This window comes from Takifugu flavidus, chromosome 11, assembly GCF_003711565.1.
Source record: "Takifugu flavidus isolate HTHZ2018 chromosome 11, ASM371156v2, whole genome shotgun sequence".
NCBI lineage: Eukaryota > Metazoa > Chordata > Actinopteri > Tetraodontiformes > Tetraodontidae > Takifugu > Takifugu flavidus.
This window is the reverse complement of record NC_079530.1, coordinates 2,316,016-2,338,446: the sequence shown is the minus strand read 5'-3', so window position 1 is coordinate 2,338,446 and position 22,431 is coordinate 2,316,016. Positions and strand designations below refer to the sequence as shown.

General features: G+C 42.7%; 1 protein-coding gene across 2 annotated transcripts; it reads left to right on the top strand.

The window, feature by feature from the left end:
• The first annotated feature begins 9,849 nt into the window (after positions 1 to 9,849).
• On the top strand, positions 9,850 to 15,255 carry fgf8a (fibroblast growth factor 8a). 2 transcript variants are annotated; one of them, XM_057048185.1, is made up of 5 exons: positions 9,850 to 10,410; positions 10,514 to 10,550; positions 11,252 to 11,399; positions 12,637 to 12,743; positions 14,137 to 15,255. In XM_057048185.1, the coding sequence occupies exons 1-5, from the start codon at positions 10,379 to 10,381 to the stop codon at positions 14,419 to 14,421; spliced, it is 609 nt and encodes a 202-aa protein (XP_056904165.1). In that variant the 5' UTR covers positions 9,850 to 10,378; the 3' UTR covers positions 14,422 to 15,255. The 2 variants fall into 2 exon arrangements, with proteins under 2 accessions (XP_056904165.1, XP_056904164.1); XM_057048184.1 differs by having other exon boundaries at positions 9,854 to 10,410; positions 11,219 to 11,399.
• Positions 15,256 to 22,431: the final 7,176 nt, after the last annotated feature.

Genomic DNA, 22,431 nt, shown 5'->3' with positions numbered 1-22,431 from the left:
TGAGGTCTTTGAGGGAGCAATAAACAAAACCAAGGGAATGTTGAGAGCAGACATGCAGATATTTCAGCCATATGTCAATAGCATGTTTCTTTTCATACTAATTATGCATGCAGACTGCAAGCAGAAGGAATAGAATACAAGATCCTCCCTGATCAATGGATTCAAACTTTGGGAAAGGTCACATTGATATGTTGCTCTTGTAACATCAACAGTACAATAACAGGTTCAGAAAGAATGATATGCAGTATTTATTACTGTTAATATCTGAATCTCATATCAGAATTTCTCGCCATCTCAGAAGCTGTTGCTTCTAAATAGACGTTGGTTTTAAATGTCCTTTCTCCCCTTTAATCCGTTATTGTAAAGATTTGCTGCATGGGGCAGCTCATTTATGGCATAAAAACAAGCACAATTCTTGGCTGTACCTTCATTTGCATTGTTTCTACTCACTCTTCCAATGAAAAACCAGTTGTTTGCTTTTTCACTACAACCAGGCTGATAGTTCTAATAGCAATAATAATAATAAATGTAAATAACATCATTCCATTAGAGGTTCTCATAGAAGCACCAGACTACTGATCAAAGGTGAAGCTAAAGAACGCAACTCCTGGAGGTGTTGATGGACTCTTACAACACTGGTATTTCAGGTTTCTCTGGGCATTGTTGGTGCCCACTGCAGGTAGGAACCAGACAGCCTCACACTGAAAACACAATCCCTTTAAATGTAGATGCCACACTTCCCACTGACAACATATTTAATTCAATTTCCCCACGGGGATGAATAAAGTACATCTTAATCTTAATCTTAATATGGTTCCACTGGCAGGTCGGTGACTCTATCCAGGCAGGCAGGCAGGCAGGTACTTCATTCATCCCCAAAAGTAAATTCAACTGCGTCGCACCTCATCAAAACATAAAAACAGCATCAACACTTACAACCAGACAACAAGAGCACATTGGAATGAAAATATGACATAAACTAAAATTGTGCAAAGTCCAAAATGGCGTAGTTCAGGAGATGATTAACCTTGATATCCTTCAGTTGATTCAGGGTGGTCCACGCCCCGACAGAGTGTAGTGGGTCAAGTCTCGTCATTTTTGTCCAGCTTATCCAATCGATCGGTGTTTTTGTCTAAGGTTGCCTCCCCAGCACCCTGCTGCTGTTCCACCATGTGGTGGAACATGGTCATCATCTCCTCACGCATGTCAAAGGATCTTGATGTCCACAGAAAGGACAGACTGCTCTGCCCCTTCATGCCAAGGGTATCATTCATGTGGGAACAGTCCAGCGATGACCTCTAGATATTTGTAGGCGTGCACCAGCTCAGTGTTATTTAGATGTCCCTTCCCTTGACAATAAATAGGAATTTAACATGAAAATGAAATAATTTCCTATATTTATTGTAGCTTTTGGAAAATTTAAGTGGCTTGACGGAATCGATTCTTTTGCTCATCTGAGGAACCCAATAACTCAAAATTCAAAAGCTTCTTCCACCATCTAATTTTGTCCACACACTTTTTACAATTTACAGTCTGAACACTTTTTGATTTGGTATTGAGACAGTGGGCATGAAAGCGTCCATCTCTCTGTACAAATGGACCAAAATCTGCTTCAAAATAAAGAAGGGGTTGTGAACAATTTACAAAGGTTGAGCTCAGCTGTAGTTTGAACAGGGAATTCCTTCTATCTATTAGTGAAGTAATGGAAAATGCAACACTGTCAAATCAAGTTTAACTTCACAAGTTCACATAAACAGGAGTTGGGATCGTCCGATTTTTTTGGCACGTATTATTATATTCTTATGAGCTTTGAACTCATTTCAAACTCGTTTCTTTTATTATTTCCAAACAAAAGTAAGTGAGTGACAGTAGCAGAGTGTGTGTAACTGTGGTGCAGCGGCTCATCCGTTAACTCGAAGCTTCACCCAGAGATGGATTGTTCTGTTGGTCTCATCCTACAGGTGATTGATCTGTTAAAAACTATTTCCCTTACAGACCTTTGATTGAGTGCAGGTTCTCTTTGCCTTAAAGAACCTCCGTGTGTGTGTGTGTGGTGTGTGGTGTGTGTGTGTGTGTTGTGTGTGTGTGTGTGTTGCCAGAGGCCAGCCAACAGTAGGCTCAGCTGGGTGTCTTTCAGCTCTCTATTTATGAGCTCTCCTTTACATATTCATTTTGCTACTGTTAAACAAAGCCCATAGGTTGCCTTTCTCCCCCTGTGACTGTAGCGCAGTGTGTGCGTGTGTGTGTGTGTGTGTGTGTGTGTGTGTGTGTGTGTGCTGAGCCACTTTATTCCAATTTATCACTGAAACCAACAAGCATGTTTACAATTTTTAACCAATCCACATCCATCACCAGCCTCAATTTCCAGTCAGTTTTCTCCCTGATCCGATTTGATAATCTTCTAGAACGTTCAGGTATTGGATTTTTATTGGAGAAACTTAATTGTCATGATGTGAAAGTTACAATATCACAATATTTCCATCAGGAATACACAGCAGGCTACGTATGTAGGATCCCATGAAATTGTGTTTTAGAAAGATCGGAGTGTGTTTCAGACACAATACTGTTGTTTTTTACAAAAAGGGAGAGAGGGAGAGATGACAGCTGTGCAGATAGAAGGTTCTGGTTGCCACGGTAAGGGGATTTGATTGGCAGCTGGGGGGTTGATTGATAAGGACCCCCCTGCTATTCCAGTGACAGCTCCTGTCAGAGCGCCAACTCATCTCACATCGCATGTATCAACTGTTACAGCCCGCTCCCACCCCCGATGTATGTGTAGGCACACACACACACACACCACACACACACACACAGAGAACAGCCAAAACATCTAATTGACCACTACTTAGTGGGGGGGTGATGCTCATTCAAGATTTTCTACACTGAACAGAACTAATTGAAGAATGTTCTGCTGGTTCACGCCTGGGAAGCTACACAACTGCCACACATTAGTTTTGACACAACTCACTTCACTCTCTTAAAGAAAGTCAACTAAACATTATTTCCCTAAAAGGTTTGTGTGTTTTTTATATTTCATGTTATGTATAATGTTATGAGAATGTAAAAGTCTTTTTTCCCCTCAAATTTTAACTTGTTCATTTGTTAATTTTCCATGAACAAATTAAATTGCAGCCTGCTATTTTGAGCAGAAGTCGGCTTGTTAGTGCGACATACGGAGTCATTGTTGGTCATTTTTAATTTGATGGTTTTGTGAATGATGGTGGACATGGAGGACAGCAGTCTTTTGGTGCTCCAGTGCTGAGGACGGCCAGGCCGGTTGTCAGTGCTCCTTGTTAACCCTGGTAGCTATTTCAGTCGGCTGATAAGCACAAACACAGACGGTCCAGCACGTTCTGGGAAGGTGGCAACATTTTACTGTCTAAATTCAAACAAATATCTTGTATGAGGAGAAGATTTGGGGGGGAAAGGCTCCAGCAGTGATGGAAAAGCTGGAAACAAGCCAACCAAATTTGTTCTCAGTGGATAATTCCTGCTATGGCTTCTGGAATCAGTGGAAGTCACAGACATTGAACCACGTTGCATTTGAAGCTGGACGTGAAATCAAAAGCACTTTTTTACTTCCCATAAAGATTCATTGAAATCATCTAACAAAACTGAACATTTTGACTTAGGAATATAGCGTAATTTCCTGTTATGGGGAAAATATTCAGTTATTTAATTAATTTAATTAATTATGGATGGATTTATATCATTTAAATATGTGACTATTATACTGATTTGGCTATTCTGAGGTGAGCTTTCTCTTTCTCCGTAGAATCTTTTTTAAACTCTCATTTCCAGGTTGTCATCAGCAACATCTTTTTCACAAGTGACAATCTGCCAATTCCGTTTTTAAAATATTGTACAGTAAATCTTTTAAAAGATTGAGAAAATGATTTTTTACCACAAACATGATTAATCACACTTGTGTTGCTACAGTTAAAATGAGGGTTGAACCAATTTCAAGTAATTGCTTGGCGGGAACTTTAATTTTGAACACTCCCAGACTGAGACATAGAGAAAGACGAGAAGGTGTGCATGAAGGACCAAATGTGCTTTCAGTCCACTAACAGGGGAGCCAGGGTCCCTGCTCTTAGGGTCACTGGAGGTTATCAGTCCTTCTCAGATATGAGCGGCCGTCTTTTTCACCACCCAGAGGTGATAGGCTCGTTGACACTGCTGAGCGGAGATAATGCGTCCGATTGACAGCCTTGTCTAGTCCTACTAAACACTTCCCAACAAACCACCCAGTTCCACAGAGCATTCCACCGCCTCTCCGCTGCTGCCTAAATATGTGCCCGCGACCAAGTAGGGCATGAAAAGATGGAAGATTCAGAGTATATCTGTGGGCCTGCTCACGCGCCTATTTACTTTGAATGACATGAATGGGGAAAAGGTCAGAGGTCAAGGTTGTGCAGCAACACTAATACTGATACCTTTTTATTACCATGACTGGTTTCTTAAATTTCATACTGAATATTCAGTAAACGATATAGGTCATTTGATCAATAGCAACGTCAAACAGCCTGTGTTAGTGGCCAATGTAAATAAGACATTTATTTACACTTTGTCACTGGAGGCCTCCATTAAAACTAATTTACATATTATGTTTCACTCAATGAACTGAGCATTCCATCCCTCCAGCAGATCATTTGCTATTCATACAGTTTATTTTCTATTTAGTGTGACATCATCAAAAGTCTATCCAGTTGCAGTTTTTACACCATGGATAAAAACACAAGTAGGTATGTTCTTATGATATTTAGGGTAAAAAAAAAAAATTACTTGTCTTTATTGTTGTTGTGATTGGAACCATAATTTTACAAGTTTAAGCCTAAACCCAAGTTTTGTTATTATGATTGTGGTAGTGAAACATATCTAGTATTATTTACACTAGCGTACAACTTCAGAGACCACCATAGTTGGGAGATCCAAGCCCCGAAGTCCCGTGGCTGCAGATATTCTAACCGTTGTTCAAACCCTCCTGGCGCTGTGGCCCCTCCGTCATTGCCAGGATACCATCAGCATGGCGTAAGGTTCACCTGCAGGGCTGAGCGAGAGCTCTCTGCTAAATCCTGTCTGAGCTGCTCTCCCCCTGCAGCTCCGCTGCTGCAGGTACTGTGTGCTGTTGTGCTCCAGCTCTAACCCCCAGAGCAGCATATGCTAAAGACATCAGGCACGGGGTCCCTTTGAAGAAGGGGACTGAAAGAAACACAACAGCTCAGAACACGATGCTGCATCTCCCTTTTCCACCAGCCCCCTTTTTTTCTTTTCCACCTCTACAAATTCCTGCAAGACCTTCTTTTAGTATCTGCTTTTTCAATTTATTTCCCCTCTCGGTCACTGCATGGTCTCTCCCACCTTCTCACACATTTCACTTAACCCTAACCTGCCTCTTGGTTTTGCTTAGCGCTGCACTAATCTTCACACTAATGCGGAGGCCTTTTGCTTACAGGTCACGCAAATCATTTGTGAACAGCTTAAACAGTAAAAAGTCTCCACTGGGTGTGTACGTCTTCCCTTGACCCCGTTGGTTGGAGATCAACTAGCAGCATCACTCAAGGAATGCTACAATAATGCGGTTGAAAGTATTCTAATTATCTAGGGACCAATTTGTGTGTGTTTGTGCATGTCAGAGATGTCACACATGCTGCTCCATTCAGCATCCGTCCATTTGGTGGTCGTCCTCTCAGGAATGTGAAGACTGCAGTCAACCCGTGTTTTCCTTTGTGCTCACTAATGTCACTGTCGCGCCACAATATTGGGTTTCTCTTCCACAGACTTATTCCTGCCAGTAAACCAAAGAATAAAATACGCTGATATTGTTGTCAGTGTTGAAGTTGTTCCTGAATTGTGGTAACACATAATTCACATTACATTTTACACAACTTCTAACACTGCCCTTCAACCTCGAGTGTAAAATAGTGTTAAAAAATTGTTTTTAAAGGTTCTGAATTTGTTCTAAACATTGTGGCTAAATCACAAGACTGACACGTCAAGGCAACAATTTTGAAATGTGTCCGTAGACAACAATACATTTTTGTGGATTTGCCTTCCAAAGAGAAGCCCACTTTGTGTCACTGCAGAAATACGTGTTGTTACACACACTCAGGTGTAAAGATGAGGACTGCAGGTGCACTTTCCCCACGATGCACTGTAATCTGATTTTGCACACAAAAGGCAGGAAGTCAGGTGTCGCGTTTCAGCTAACAAAATTAATCTGCAACCCAATTTTCAGTGTCCTGCTCACACAAAGATGTCTTGAATTGATTCGACTCAGAAAAGTGTGTGTGTGTGTGTGTGTGTGTGTGTGTGTGTGTGTGTGTGTGTGCGCATTGTATTAATTGACGTTACTATGGAGGCTGTGACATCACTAGGGAAGCCCTGACTACCCACTTCCCATTTACCACCTCCAGCTTCTCTGGGAAAACACCCTGGTATTGAGAGTTAGATTGGACAGGAACCTCCCCCCCTTCCAGCTTGCTCTGAGTCTGCTACTGGGTCTCCTCCCAGCCAGACAAGCCAGGAACCCCTCCCCAGGAAGAAATCCCAACCAAACGCCCGAACCAACTCAAATGGCTCCCCTCAGACATCTGAGCAGCAGCTCAAGTGTGATGCTCAGATGTCTGAGCTCCTTCTTCGTCTCCAGGACTGAGCCGAGCTCCCAGCACATACCTCCCGTTCAGGTGGAGCCCTCGCCTTTGAGCACTCCAACAGAACCAGTAGCATCCCTGAAGAAGGGTGGTCGCAATGAGCCATGAGCTCCCAGAACGGTCCTTTAAGTGACTTTTTAAAAACAATCAAATTAAATTACTACATTTGAAATATACAAACAGCACGGGACAGAACACTCATGTGTGAGTTACGAGCACTTATATGATGCATCATTCTGGGACATGAGTCCAGGCATCTGAGGCTAACTGGGGTCACTGCTGAAGCCAACGTACAGAGTCTACGTGTTCATAAGGAATGGATATAATTAACAGAGCACTGAGCAGCATTGGGTCAACTCAACCAAAGAGCAAAGCAAAAGCCAAACCATCTGCCTCGACCATTTGAGACTGGAAACGTCTGTGTCTTAGTGCCAGTGGACTTTTTCTCTCTCACTCTCTCTCTCTCTGTCCATCCAGATGGATAAAGTATTGAAGGCATACACACATCATTTCTATACTGTGAGGAAGTAGATGGAGTCACTACTTCTGTTTGGGTTAATGTTAGACTTTTAACTTGCCTGACCATCTTGCCATTGAATCATAAGGTAACGAGAAGCAAAATGTGCTTTCGCCACAAGTGAAATAACACCGCCGGTCCAAAATCAGCTTGACAAACTCTGTTGGTGTGATATTGATACGGCGTTGGTGCGTCCCAGGAACTGGAGCGTTTGTTTCCAGGCCCTGTGGGTTACACATCAAACCCCCGTCAACAGCAGCTAGTGCCTCTGCCCCAGTGACTGGATCAGTGGTTTGTCATGCAAAGATTCTAATATTAATGATCACTTTACATCTGGCTGGGGAGGGCTTTTAAAAAGAAAAACAGTTTAAGGATGCTCAGGAGGACAGGCATCCTGAATCTTGTGTTTAAAAAAATCCATAAATACTAAGTAAGTGGAGCTTGGCAGTTATATGGAGATTCTAGGCTGGGGTGTAGCAGCTGGAACACATTCAGATTTATATGGTGAAAAGTAGATTTTACATTTATTTATGAATACCATTTAAAACCAGTGCTGAGTAATTAGGAGCTGAAAAGAGAGTTGAACTACTTACAGTTTGGTACACATGTACGGCAACATCAGTGGGATGTCCTAGAAACATGACAGAGAATAATAATGTTGCCTGCAATATATCTACTGAGGAGAGTTGAGATGCGACCGATTAAACCAGTTACAGAGGTGGGCGGATTATACAAGCTAGGTGTTGTGCCTAATAAGTCCCGCCAATAGACTTGAGCCAGTCCGTTGATCTGAGGGACCACTAACCCTAACTAAGTTGGAGGGAGATACTGCAGGACTGTTTAGGCTCTGCATGAGTTATAGAATGTGCATTAAATGTTGTCTTGACATGTTTACGACACCTGCAGCGATGGCTTAACGCTCACGAAGGGATGACTCTTCCAGGCTAAAATAAATACTTCAGATATGAAAAATCATCATTGAATCAATTCATTTTTCATAACGCTCACTTTGATGGATCTGAATAGTCATGAGTGGTGGAGCAGAGAGAGGATGAGAGAAGGCAGGGGGAGGGGTGTGTGCCCCCCGCAGTGCTGCTGATGGATGCAGGGCTCCTGGGGTTAAGGGGAGGGCGACCGGGCCCAGAGCCAAGGTACAGAGTGGCAGCTACCTGCCGCTCATCACATACTCCTCTCTCTCTCCCCCCACAAAACTGTACCACTCTCAACAGTGTTTATGCACTTATAGTTGTGTCATGTTTCAAAGATTTCCCTTACATTTTAGAATTATATTCAAGTAAGTTAAAGATTATTGCCACTGCTTCGGAAACCTCCCAGTGGGAAAAACCTGCTGCAATGTGCATAGAAGTTTTATCCAATTTTAGTGGCTCCTTTATCCATTGTGGACACAGTTAAAAATGCCTTGAAATGGAAAATATATCATAAAAATGAAGTCAATTGCATGTAAGTTATTCTAGGAGTCTCTATATGTGTTCACATGAGACATGTTTAATGTGTATCCTCTGCCTTTATCTCTCTGTCTCACACACACACACACAAACATACAAACACACAACACTAATGGGAGGGAGGAAAGAAAACAGAACAGCAAATCATGTGACAACATGAAGCCTGTCATTGAAGCAGATAACAGATGAAGTCAGTCCACAAAAGGCTGCAGCATCCAGGACGCAGCGCCTCCTCTCGAGCGCACACTGGTGGTTGCCTGTTGTAAGACAGAGAGGAACGGGCACCAAGTGCTCCACTAAATCAGGCTTATTTGGAAGAGAATGACGTGGAAAAATCTGTAATCATTCAAGTCGTCCTCCCGCATGTTTCCCGGTGCGTGGTTCACACATTCACGTCTCATTCAGTGACAAATTGAATTGGCTTTATTAATCAAAAGAGTTTCAGTGTCTTCATTGCGGCCGATACCCAGGGGACTAATTAATGGTCAAATCAATCAATAAACTGTAACTGATAATGGGCTTGTTGGGCTGCTATTCTTTAAACAAAAGGCGCAGTTTGCAGATAATTAATGTGCCACCTACGATACGCCAAAAATGGCTCAGATTATTGTTGGCGTTGATATCACGTTCCAGCTTTAAGCACTTTAAGATTTGCGCCGTTGTCTTTGTGTTCCAGAAAAATCATGTATTGCTCTCATGAATAGGTCCTTAAGGTGCCGTTTGTCTTGAGTTGAAGAGAAAAGAAGTTGCTCTCTTTAATAAAATGACGGGAGGGGGTGTTTTAAAAACGCTAATCGTCTGTAATCCTTTTAATATGTCTCGCACTTGGCTCTGTCAATACACAAAAGTCAAGCAGCATCCCGAAGCTGATGGAGCAGGCGGGCCGAGAGAGACGGGCTGGGGGGGGCATCGCGGTCAGTCATTCAATTTATTAGTTTTTGTTGTTTTGGGATTTCTTTTTCGGTTTTTAGGTGTGTGTGTGTGTGTGTGTGTGTGTGTGTGTGTGTGTGTCTGTGTGTGTGTGTGTGTGTGTGTGTGTGTGTGTGTGTGTGTGTCTGTGTGCGTGTGTCGGGGGGCGCAGGGGTTTGCGCAGGGCTGCCCATGCATTGCTCCTCCTCGTCCCGTTCTCCCCCTTGCTAAATGTGCGGGTCGCTCCTCAGGTAAAAGGGATGATTTAAATCAGGGGGGCGAGTGGGGGGGGGGGGGTGTCGAGGGGAGTGGGGCTGGGCCCGTCCACTTTTGTTCTGCAGAAAAAGGGGGGCTAGTTCTTCGTAGATCAGCCTGCCATTTTTAACCGGGGGTTGAGCGAGTGCCGAGCGAGACGCCTGACACGGCACAGCGTTGTGGTTGTAGGATGGGAGCAGAGAGAGGAGGGACACGACGTAGTGCAGCCAGCAGTCCAGCCACAGCCGAGCAGAGCAGAAGCAGCTGAGGGGATCACACACTTTAACAACCACACCTGAAGGATACCACGGGGATTACAAACCTGGAATAGTCTGACGCGGACCATCTGGTTTGTTAAAAGACAGGACGCGTCTCCGAAAACTCTTGACACAACCGTCCTTCTTTAGAAACTTGTCATTAAACACTTCCACTCGGACGATGGACATTGATTTGCTCGGCAATGTCTCCATCTGAGCGTTTCTGAGCATTTCTGTTTGTGTGGATTTCTCCGCGGGTTTGGACATCCGATTGTTTGGATTTGCGCATCAGCTGGAAGAGAATTTTCACCATCATCCAACATGCGACCCATCCCATCCAGACTCAGCTATTTGTGAGTGTTTCCCCTCCGTCCGTTTTACATTATTTTACTCCTATTACTTTTCTGCTTTTTCACTTTGCATTAACCTAATCCATGTTATGTGTCTTTATTTCAGGTTTCTACACTTGTTTGCGTTTTGCTACTACGCGCAGGTATGTCACTGTTAATTTCTTCTCCGTTTTATTCTGTAATTTAAATGTTAATGTTTCATTTTAAACGTATTTTTTTCTTAAAAATGCAGGTAAAGATAGGTAATAAAATACTGCACAATTATGGGATTTCGCCCACGGAGCGGCCTGCTGGCAGGTTGCCGGTGAACATACCGGCCCTGGCACCGGACGCGCGAACACAGACGGGGCGCGGGGGAACGCGGAGGGTTTCATTAGTGGGGTTTAAACCGTGGCCAATGTTACCAACAGCCTAGTTATCACACCACAACCTTCCAGAAAGATAATTGTTTTACAACGATTTAATTTAATGTTGAGACTTTTCCGGCGCGCGCCCTGCTTTACGCACAGCATTTTATGGTGCCGTGCGTATTTTGGGAAGCTTTTGATCCGACTTGGCGTGAGTTCTCAATGGAGCTCGCTGCAATCTTTATAAGGGACCATACACCACAGTCTATTGTTGCGTCAGGCCGTCGTTCTCAGAATATTTTTTATTAAATATATCTATATTTTTAAATAAATTCGATACAAAATGCCATAAAATTGGATTCGCCAAAACTCGGCCCTATAATACCATTCAACAAATAGTCTAAATTAATAACTAAGCAAGTGTACACGTACTGATGATTGTGGTGACATCTAATTTCTGACAGGTAACCAATCAGTCCCCGCCTAATTTCACGCAGCATGTAAGCGAGCAGAGCAAAGTGACGGACCATGTGAGCCGCAGGCTGATCCGGGTCTACCAGCTGTACAGTCGGACCAGCGGCAAGCATGTGCAGGTTCTGCCCAACAAGAAGATCAACGCCATGGCCGATGACGGAGACGTCCACGGTAAGAGAGACACACCTTTACACGGTCGCGCAGCGTCCACCGACGCGTGAGACGCCGTTTTTGTTTCGGCGTTATCGACAGCGGCGATCTTAGAATGCTTTAAATCCTGTTTATAATTTATTTTTCAACCAACAAGAATGAAGATGTTTTTAATGCCCTTCAGCTTATATTTCGAACCTTTCCTGACAGTGATCTATCACCAGGGCAGGACTCTCAGGAAAGACTCTGTTTCTGAGAGCGCGATATATTTAGGCACATTTTAGGATTTAAATGTGTCAGAGTGAACAGTCCAGCGTTAGTTCTCGTCTCTAAAAATGATTTTACATTGCTTTTACCTTTTCGAAATCTTTATAATGGCCAAAATGATTGTGAAATAACAACAAAGATGAATTAAAATAAGTTAAAATGCTGTCGTTAAAGCTAGGGAGAGAGATATTGATGTCGCTGAGAGTTTTATCTGCCTTCAAAGATGTTGGAATTTCCAGACAAAAGTCTCCCCAGCACCACCCACTCCCTAGTAGCCTTGTTTAGCTTCATCTTTCCCCTTGAAGCAAACAGTTGATCAGTGGAGGTGAACGCGGCACCATTTGTGATCCATTAGTTGAGAGAGGTAGACACCGATACGTCCACTGGACGGTTGAAGATGTTGCTGGAGGTGAGCCTCCAGAGATCCTGCATGTCTGGAAGAACCATTAAAAGTCATCTTACTTACTAACTCCAGAACATTTCCTGCATAGCGCCACCCGCCGCCCCCACCTTTGATTCTCTGAATTGCTGAAATGCAGAGTTTTGGAGCCCATTTTTTATTTCATGAACGACAGGACCCATTGATCCTGCTCTGTCATTTGCGGTCAGAATAAATTTACCAGTTCACTATAACCAGAGAAGGAACAGCATTCATTCTGATTTAACTGTAAGCTTTGTCATGGTTTAACATGGTAATGAGGAGTTGATCAAGAGGACATCTGCTGGATCAAGGGACAAAAAACTGCTGTATTACCTAATTCTCTCAGAAGATGCGTTACATATTAGGATGATAGTGAATTCTAAGATATTTCTCATGTCTATTTTTACCTTTTTTGAGAGTTTTGAAAACCATTTTTTAAAGATTATATAGCAAGAGTTGTTCCATGGATTGACGTAAAAACATGCATGTGTGTCTGGGGTAAAAAGCTAAGAAAAAAAACTTTGTTCTCAAGCTAACAGAATCTATTTTTGTGTGATTTTATTTTTTTAGCCAAACTCATCGTGGAGACGGACACATTTGGGAGCCGCGTGCGCATCAAAGGAGCCGAGACCGGCTTCTACATCTGTATGAACAAGAGAGGGAAGCTCGTTGGCAAGGTAAGGCTGTAAGCTGACCTCAGTCAGCAGAGAGAGAGAAGCAAAAGGTTGGCAACCTCGATGTAGCTGAGGTCAAAATGTTAACGGCTGTAGCAGCACAGCGAGAGAGGTTCAGCATCTCAGCCACTGCTGAGGGCGTCGCTGTTGTGGATCCACGTGTTCATTCAACCATTCCAGTCAGATTTTCAGACCATTGAAAGGGCCACATGTGAAATTTTGTTACAAACATACTTCTTTCCAACGTTAGAGTCTTGATATTCTTCTAAATCAATTATAACACCGCCATCATTAGTTAGGACAGCTTAGAAATGGCTGGGGGTTTTCTGCTCCTTTTGTTTGAGTGATGCTGCGCCTGTGAACCGCAGCACCTCATCTCAGATGTGTGTGATCAGCTAGATGATGAGGTGCCGTAAAATGCAGAACTTCTGTAAAGTCCAAGGACTAAAGCGTCTTGTGCATGTCTGCGATGTCCATAAAGTGGAAGCTCACAACACGAGTCTGCAGGTTTAGGTGGAGCAGCTCCTCTTATATGAGTGTATAGGTGTGTGTTTCAGCCCCACTGACCCTCTCTCACTGTGACATCTAATAAACAGAGTCTGCCAGCAACATTCGAGTCCACCCAGCACCCCACCTTGTTCACCATCTGCCCCTAGCTACCAGCTCAGTGACAGCCTGCCCTGGACAGGGTGCTTGCATAAATCCATGTAGACTATTTTTAGATTTGTCTAAAAAGGTGGAAACACCATCGAGTAGACCAACAACGGGTTTCAGACCTGTATGTATGAGTTGGATGATTTTGATTTGATATCAGGACCAGGGGACCTGGGGCGGGGGTGGGTCAGACCTTACACACCCCTTTGCTTGCCTGAGCACCCATTGGGGCCCATTAGTGATCGTGAGCAATGGAGAGATGTTTTTGTGGATTTATTGATTGACCTGACTGGTTAAATTTTCATAAGCGGAGGGGACACAAGGGTGGAGGGTCCGACTTTGAGGCTTTATGGCCGTAGAATCAGTCCCGGCACCACAAGAGTTGCTGAATGTTTTTTCTAAAGGGGGAGAAGAGTCGCGGTTTACTGTTATTCATCTCTCTCTGATCTGTAATGACTGTAGCATATGCTGCATGTGGGGAGGGCTGTGAGTGTCAAGGGCCAGGCTGCACAGGCTGATATTTTCACATGTTGTAAATTTTGGTAAGGACACACACAAACACACACACACACACACACACACACACATCCTGAGACCTTTTCATCTATTCAAGTCATTTTAAACCTGTTGACCAAGCAGATAGAACTCACGCTAATCCTTTGACGATGCTAACGTTTAACGCTTCTTCTCGTTTTGGAACATCAGCACTAAACCGCACGTCTCCGATTTCGCTCCCCCCCAGAAAAACGGGCAGGGTCGTGACTGTATCTTCACCGAGATCGTTTTGGAGAACAACTACACAGCACTGAGGAACGCACGTTACGAGGGCTGGTACATGGCCTTCACCCGCCGCGGACGACCACGGAAGGGCTCGCGGACACGGCAGCACCAACGGGAAGTCCATTTCATGAAGAGGCTACCGAAGGGGCAGCAGCCGGTCCATCCGAGCCACCACCGTCCTTTCGATTTCATCCACTACCCTTTCAATCAAAGGACTAAACGTACGCGACATTCATCGGAAAGCTGAGGGCGGAGAGGCTGATGGACAGAGAGATGGACTTACTAGCAGCCAACTCGCTCATCTTCCCTCCCAAAAAGACCTCTAGTGATTTTTTTTATATATACAGCATTATATATCTTAACATGTAGTTAGACCCCCCCCCCCACCAAAGCTATTCATAGACAAAAAAAGTGAAATATATATTTTTGTACTTCAGACTTAGAAATGATCTATGTAAATAGAGATGTTTGTCTTTAGATGCACATAACTCACTAGTAGAGTGCTCGGTGTTCTTGGTTTTTTTCTGTTTAATTTCGACCAGTGGAGTCATTTTTTTTGGACTCTCGCCTGCTGCTCAAGGAGACTTGAAGGGCCCTGATTGACGGCACTGCCAGGGAACGCTGCATTCAAAGACACAAAACTGTCACACACTGCATTGGAGACGTGGTTGCACAAGCATGTGGCGATCATGCTGAGGTGCTGACACGGAGGTGTTCCTACTGTTTGTTTGATACTTCATTCAGCCTGGGGATCATCCTTTAAAGTTCTTAAATGGTCCAAGTGGCAGAGCTTTAATAGCAACTGATGGAACAGTGCGGCAGCTATGTTTGATAATCATAGATTTCCTGTTCCGACTGTAATGTTGATTTGTAAAAATGCGTTGAAGTGTAAGGAACCCCCTGACTCGCCCACTGCCCTCACCCTCTTGTGTTTATGTCATCACCCTGAATGTCTGCTTTTATACATATATAAATATATTTTTATTTGAGGAAGTGTAAAATAATTTTAAGGATGGAGTATTTATTAAAAATGTGTATTAAATGTACATTAAATAATGATATTAAAACTCCTGTTTGGTAATTTGCTTGCTTTGTGTGAATCCTTCAAACTGTTTTCTAATTTACTTGTCTTACTTTTAGCCCTGAATTCCCACAGTCAACATTTGTTGGAATACGATTGATCGTATGTCACCAGGTTCAAAGCATCCTGCATATTAGCCCGCACTACAAGTCATTCAAACTGATTCCACAAATCAAAAACTGCCCCCCCCCCCCTCCCCACACACACACATGTAATGTGCTGTCATTTGTGGGTCTCATCTCTAATTTTCTCTAATAATCTGTGTGCAGATGAAACATTCTGGGCATTGTGTCCAAATTTGAATATCATCTGCTGTTGCTGCGGCAACAAACTCGTGTCTCGTCCATGTTTCCACTTGTTGGCCCACATCAGATCCAGATCTGACCAGGGTGGATACCAGGCTGAGACACTCTTTTCACACCGAATCCCCGGAAATCCAATAAATAGTAAATAGTTCAACTTCAGTAGCAGGTTTGAGTCCTGAGACTAAAGTTTCTGAGGATCACTAGTTTCTTATCAGGGTTATCCTAAAGAAGCGATCCTTGATCATCAAATACAGCAGCGTGCGAGTGCGACGCCGCTGCCGCCTACACCAGGATTAATTTAACTGGTGTTTACATAATGTCGGCTTGTTTGTTGGTCAACCGTATGTGGTCGGCCATCCATCATTGTCCTCCAGCGCGTCAAGACCAGGGAACGTTTACTCAAGGAATACATCTGCGGCGCTCCGTATGAACGTTTATGGGAACTTATTGACTGTTCAATCACAGCATTCCGCACAAATGTTAGAAAAATGCTCAGGGTGCAGCCGGTTAAAGCAACAACATCTCCAACCACGGGTCCACAGTCCAACACGTCTCTTCCCTACATGTCTGATGTATGTGTCGGCCTTGTAAAGCAGCACCTCCCGACTGATCCCAAAGGAAACACTGCGGCCTTGGTTTCTCCCCACATGAAACCTGACCAGGGAAAGCTAACAGGGAGGGTATTCTAGTCTGATCCCAACAGGGATAACAAGGTCATTTGAAGTCGTGAAGGTCCCCCTCCCTCCTTCCTCTTTAGCAGATAACAACATGTCAGTGTCAGAGTGCTCTTCGGTTGCGTTGATGGCGCTGCTCCATTTCTTCTTACGCTTTAACTTCCTCCAGGTCCTGTAATTCTGCCACTGTTAATTTGATTGGACAATCTCAGGAAGCCACATTGTCCCGTCTTGTGAACCAAGTAACTCCTAATAATTTAGTTCCTGTCTGATGAAATGTTTGTCCTTTGTGTCCTGTGTTCTGTATATTAGCAGTTAAAGCGTACTCTTGTTATGTGGACCATGGCGTCTTCCTGTGTAGGACATTGTCCAACCTCGCGTAGTCTTGGTCTTAATCGTTATAAAAATATGTCAATGCAGTTATAAGTGACAGGGGTTGCTGCAATTGTCATTTTGCATGGATCTTTTTTTTCATTTTGTTTCATTTATTGCTTGTTGGGGTATGAGAAAATTATACTTAATAAGTAAATCAACTTTACATAACTAACTTTGTTTAAAAAAACATGAGAGTTAAAACATTTCTATTATGTATCAAAATTTAAAAAAAGAAAACCTGTTCGCTTGAAGATTATTTTTTTTCAAATCAGTGTACAACTGATATATTTCTGTAGGGTTTATGTTTTTATGCCCCTCCCCCAACAATACAGAGTAAACAACACTTTAATGTGGAAATTTTGACAAGAATTTGACAATTATTATTATTCCTGACATTCAGAAACTGTACAGAAATTCCTACAGAAGGAAATGTGAAGCAGGAGGTTTGTGTGTAACAGGTATTTATCTAAATCTTCCTCAGAGGTAAATCTTATTTTTACCGAGCTTCACATGAAGAAAATCCCATTTTATTCATTACTACATTAAAAGACAAACCTCCAGCTCACCAGGATCATGTTCCTGGTGAAATGTTGTGATTGTTTTATTCAAGCCTCTGTTCTTAATGAGGTGCTAATGAAAATGGTGATCACCTCAAGCATCATATGACATATTATGGTATGTGATAGACACATGTTGTATTGGTATCTTTGCTCCTGGACGACCACCCTCATCCCATCTGTCCAGTCTGTGAAACTTTCCTGATGATGATACATTTCCTGTTAACTGAGAAGAGTGGTGGCATAAAGATAAACACATAAATAAAACCCTGGTTACCCTCAGTTAATACTGACCTATGAAAGGCTGTGTAACCCAAAGCAGTGAATTAAATGATCTTGACAATACTTGACATTAATCTTCTTAACTCCTTTCAAATTGGATTAACTAAAGAATCTGTCCCTCCAGACTTCCTCCAAGAGCTTGCAGACACCAGATCAATCAATTAAAGCTGCTTCATTGTGATAACTCAATGATAACAAGAGGAACAGATTTGTCAAATGCAATTTATCCAACTCTAAAGACAGTTGTTTTTTTCCAAATTAAAGTTTAGATTTTAAATTCTTGGTTCACCCTCCCTGAAAGTTCAGGATATAAACGAAATAAATTGGGGCCTTGTTCTGCAGCCCCCACCCTCTGGTGCCTCAAAAGACAGAGAAGAACTGGTTTGTGGGAAAAATCACACCTTTTGTGTCACCAGTGCTACCATGCAAATGTAGAGCAATTGCGGTGCAGAAAAAACTGGGGCAACACTTTCATCCATTTTATTGAGCCTTAGCCATCATCCTTAACCCCGGATAAACAAACAGAGCTACCTTCTTCATTTGCTTAGGGAGCAATTTAAGCTTTGCCTCGACCCCCACTGTGGAGGCCGTAGAATAGCAGGGGTGACCAAAGAACGCGACCCTGCCTCCTTGAGCAGCCTCAAATGCCACCAGCCGACACAGTGACTGCCCCCATCAGAAAGCACTTACAACCTCCAGCCACTTGTATCTGCTCGGAAACATTGAGAAACATGAGGATTTTCCCAGGAACAGAACCTCCCGGCCGGTGTCTGAGAGGCGGCACATTCGTCACTACTGCGAGGAAGACTTAGCGCCAACACTATCTTGTGCTAACGTAGCTATGCTAACATTTATGTATATATTGACATGATATTACTCTGGGTTCAATTAAAAGGATCATGAAATAGTTTTTAAATATAATTGACTGGCTCTCATTCTTGCGTATCATCTTTTGGGTGAAACCTGTGGACAGATGGACGGCCTAAATAAAAGTCTGAGATTTACATGTAAAATATCTAGATATGAGTGCACGCACTTAACATGTATGTATGAAGGAAATGTAATTCTTTAGCCTTAATGAAGGAAGTAATTGCCAAATAACATGAATGAACATTTCTGCCTTGTGAATGCAGCATAATCCAATTCAGTTATATTTATAGAAGAGTATTTGAGCCTGTGGTGTAATTAAAGATGGCAGATAGAACAAAACAGCAGATTTAAATGTTTAAATACTAATCTAAAATTACTATATGTAATTATACACAAAAAGCAATATTATGTAAGTGCAAAGTAGTACTCCTTTAAATTAGTATCATGACGTTTTTGAGGAGATGCTTCCATCTCTTATTTTAGGTCTGAATTCATCAAAACACAACTGAGTCCAACTTTGATGTCTTCTACAAGGCAAAACTGTCTGAGAGTGAAACACATGGTTACTAAAACCAACTCGGCGCTCCACAGCACAATTCATCCCAGTTATTCACCACCAAATATTGGCAGTCACCATCTGAAGGAGTTCAAACAGTCAAGAAGTAGATTTTATTTTTGTCTAGTGTGAATATATTAAAAGTATTTCCCTCAAGTCCAGTTGGAATTGTATAACACTGTAAATACTCCTAAAAATATGTACATTTATGGTTTTTGAGATTTTGAGAACAACATAGTTTAATTCATTTTGATACAGGTTGTGATATTAATCCTGCTAATTGATATTAATTTACCATTTAGGATGTGGAAAAACCTCCCTTTGATGTAAAAGACCTAGGAAAGCAGCACAAACTGGTGAACAGATTTTTTTAATTAAATAAAATCATAAGTTACATTTGGTTCTGAAATAGAGAGAAATTTCTTCATTTTTTTTAGGAACACAAGCTAACTCATCAGATTTAAACTACAGATTTCCTTGTCATTGTCAGGGATGAGTTCAGTGATTCTCCAGGAAAAAAACAGCCTGCCCATTAAATCCAGGCCCCCCAGTTCAGAAGAATTGGAAGCTGGCAGTCTTAGCAGGCTTGATAATTGAAATGCAAACAACAGATCAAACCAAAGCTGCAGCTCAACAGATTCTTTGTTTATGTACGGGTCTTCTGCGAGACCTGTTGACTTTTCCAATCGACGCTGTAAACTTTTGTTTGTCCACGCATTTCCAAGACTGATTGTCTGTCTGATCTGAACAATTACAAGCTAAATGTGTTTGCCAGCTCAGGCAGAGCCCACTTGCTTTTTGCTGCCCTAAAAAGATCAAAAGAAAAGACCCCCCTGCTTTCATAGCCCCTGTGAACCCCCCCCAAACATCCCCCTTGCTCCCAGTATCCCTCCTCCCAACCTCTTCATTTCCTTTTAGCCATGACAGTTCAGCTGGAAAGCCAACCATAAATGATTTTTCTCGACGGCCCAGTGTTTGGGGCATGGCTTCGCAGAGGGCGCAGCTTTCAACAAGGGAGGAGAACGATCTGCATATTTTAATTATGTGCCGTTGTGCTCAGCTGATCAAAGGGCCGCGGGGATGCCACTCACAACTGAAGACTCCAGGGCCCTCGTGATGTGAATGAGCACAAATTGATGCTACTGATGCTAAACGGTCAAGCGCTTCGCAAAATGTTATAAGGTCAATCAACTTTTGGTAGTCATTTGACCGTAACACAACTTTGGCAGTTTTAGTGGCCAAACAGGCCACGAGGCCATGCTGGGCACATTCCCACTTTTATTTTCTAGCAGGGCTCCTGTGAAGAATACCAACATTGTACCTAGCACCCAACACACTCCACAGTCTTAAAAACGATCATTTTCTAACTGTAGCAAGTGTAATTTCAGGAGTACGAGTAAAGTGCGTGGCTATTTTTATAGTAATTCACTTTATACTGCCACTCGAGGACTGGTCCCAGTAAACGGGGAGCTAGTTTAAATAAATGTGTTGGCCCGACTCCAAAAAGGCCCAACATTAAATTATAGCTGATATGAACTGCTTTAAATACACTGCTACTGTAGTTGCTGACTGTATACTCGTAATCTAGAAATTTACTTTATTTGTGCGTTGTTCTTAGGCGCCCAGACATCCACGACCATTAAACCATTACAGAGGAAGTACTGAAATTTGCTGCGATGAGCTGCAATGCATTGATCAACCCACTCAATGGTTCAAAAAAAAAACGCTCAAACATCGCTCGACTGTTTGTTTCCTCTTCTTTACGGCCACATCATGTATTTTTACATCCCTATTTGGATCAATATAGCATAACCTTGCATAGACTCACTGATCCATTGTGGTTTTATTTACAGGGCATCACACAAAGCTTGAGTGACGCACCCCCGTCGTCGATTGTGCACTAGTCACAGACGCTGCTGTAACCTCCTTCCATAGGAGTCCTCTACACCAGCTGTCCCCAATATCTCTTGCACGAGCGACCAGTGTCATGCAAGACAGTGTTCCTTAACCAGGTAGGGGTGTTGGGGTCCATGGCTTCCTAAACTAGCATAAAGGTCACCACATTTTATGCAGAGCAGCCTCAACCTGCCTCAATGTTGCATGGTTTTTCCTTTCCTTTCCTTTCCTTTCCTTTCCTTTCCTTTCCTTTCCTTTCCTTTCCTTTCCTTTCCTTTCCTTTCCTTTCCTTTCCTTTCCTTTCCTTTCCTTTCCTTTCCTTTCCTTTCCTTTCCTTTCCTTTCCTCTTTTTTGTCACTGATGCCTGAAAAAGATGCACCAAACAGTGAAGTGTGGTAATGATTTGAGGATGGAATTGGTGGGGGGTTTTTTTCAACATAAGATAGGTCTAATGAAAATCAGTCTATCGTATTTAAACACGCTATTCTTCCTTTTTTGCGTCCCAGGACCAAATGATCCACGGACCAGCTTCTTGACACCAAACGGGACCCTTCTGAGATGTCAATGTTAATTCTCATTGGAAAAGCTGAAATGGCCGGGAGCCTTTTTTTTCAATGGTGATTGTATGGTTCAGCGTGGCCTTCATCAAGACTTATATCACCTGAGTGCAGAGGAGAAGGTGCCGCTCCGCTTACAACTCTTTTCAAACTCAGCTAAGAAGCTCTACCAATGTAATGAGATGTTGCTAAGCTGGTGATTTATTAACAGTGGAAAGAAACAATGCAGAAATCGTATGAGACGTGCAGAGACCAAGTTGGTTGGGTTGGCAACTGGTCCCCATTGCTCCCACTGCTCCTGTCTGGTGTGTGAAGGATGGGTTAAATATTTCCAGGTCTCAACTGCATGGCGGCTGGATTGGCTGCCTCTTTAGCCAAGTGCGCTGTTCTTTGTGGGTAAATACAGCAATGAAACCTGAGTGTGGTGTGGGAGACTGATCCTGGATGCAGGAATTCAGCACATCACAAACCTCCGGCTGCACCCTCAACATTGGCATTTACTCAACGTGCATATAAGGTCTGGAGCATCACATTTGTATGCTCGTCTCTCACCTTAACTTTGGTTTATAAAATATGTCGAAAAAGGGTGAAGCCTCCTCTTTTTTCCTTGCAAGCGTAGGCAGCAGATATGCACTCTGCTCTGTGCAGGTGTTCCACATGTACAGGAACAAAACAGCTGCTGTCAGGAAGTTAGAACAGCTGTTTGCGTTCGGGACTACTTCGGACTTCGGAATACCTTTCATGAAACAGCGGCTACCTCGCCACGGGCATGTCTCTTCACCATTCTTCACCAGACTCTATATAGGAGATGTTGATGCTTGTTCATTGTCTCTCACAAACTGTGAAAAAATTTTTTTTTTTTAAAACAACATTTATTTATTTAAAACAGAGAAGTGCAAATGAAAGAGGATCATGATGCTTGTTGATGAGTGTTCTCAGTCATCCAGTGATCAGGAAAAGAACTCTTGGCTCAAGAAAATCCAGTCCTTGTGATGCTCCTGTGTCGATTTCAATGATTTAATGTAACTTTCCCTTTAGAATGACTGATAGTCAAGTCATTTAGTTTAGTGTTTTCATTATTCAATGTTATATCTTACAAAAAAA

What these genes read in the sequence shown, in the direction of transcription:
- fgf8a (XM_057048184.1), top strand. Translation starts at nt 10,379, where the DNA reads ATGCGACCCATCCCATCCAGACTCAGCTATTT. An exon ending in CCATCCAGACTCAGCTATTT is followed by an intron (nt 10,411 to 10,513) that starts GTGAGTGTTTCC and finishes TCTTTATTTCAG; the next exon opens with GTTTCTACACTTGTTTGCGT. An exon ending in CGTTTTGCTACTACGCGCAG is followed by an intron (nt 10,551 to 11,218) that starts GTATGTCACTGT and finishes AATTTCTGACAG; the next exon opens with GTAACCAATCAGTCCCCGCC.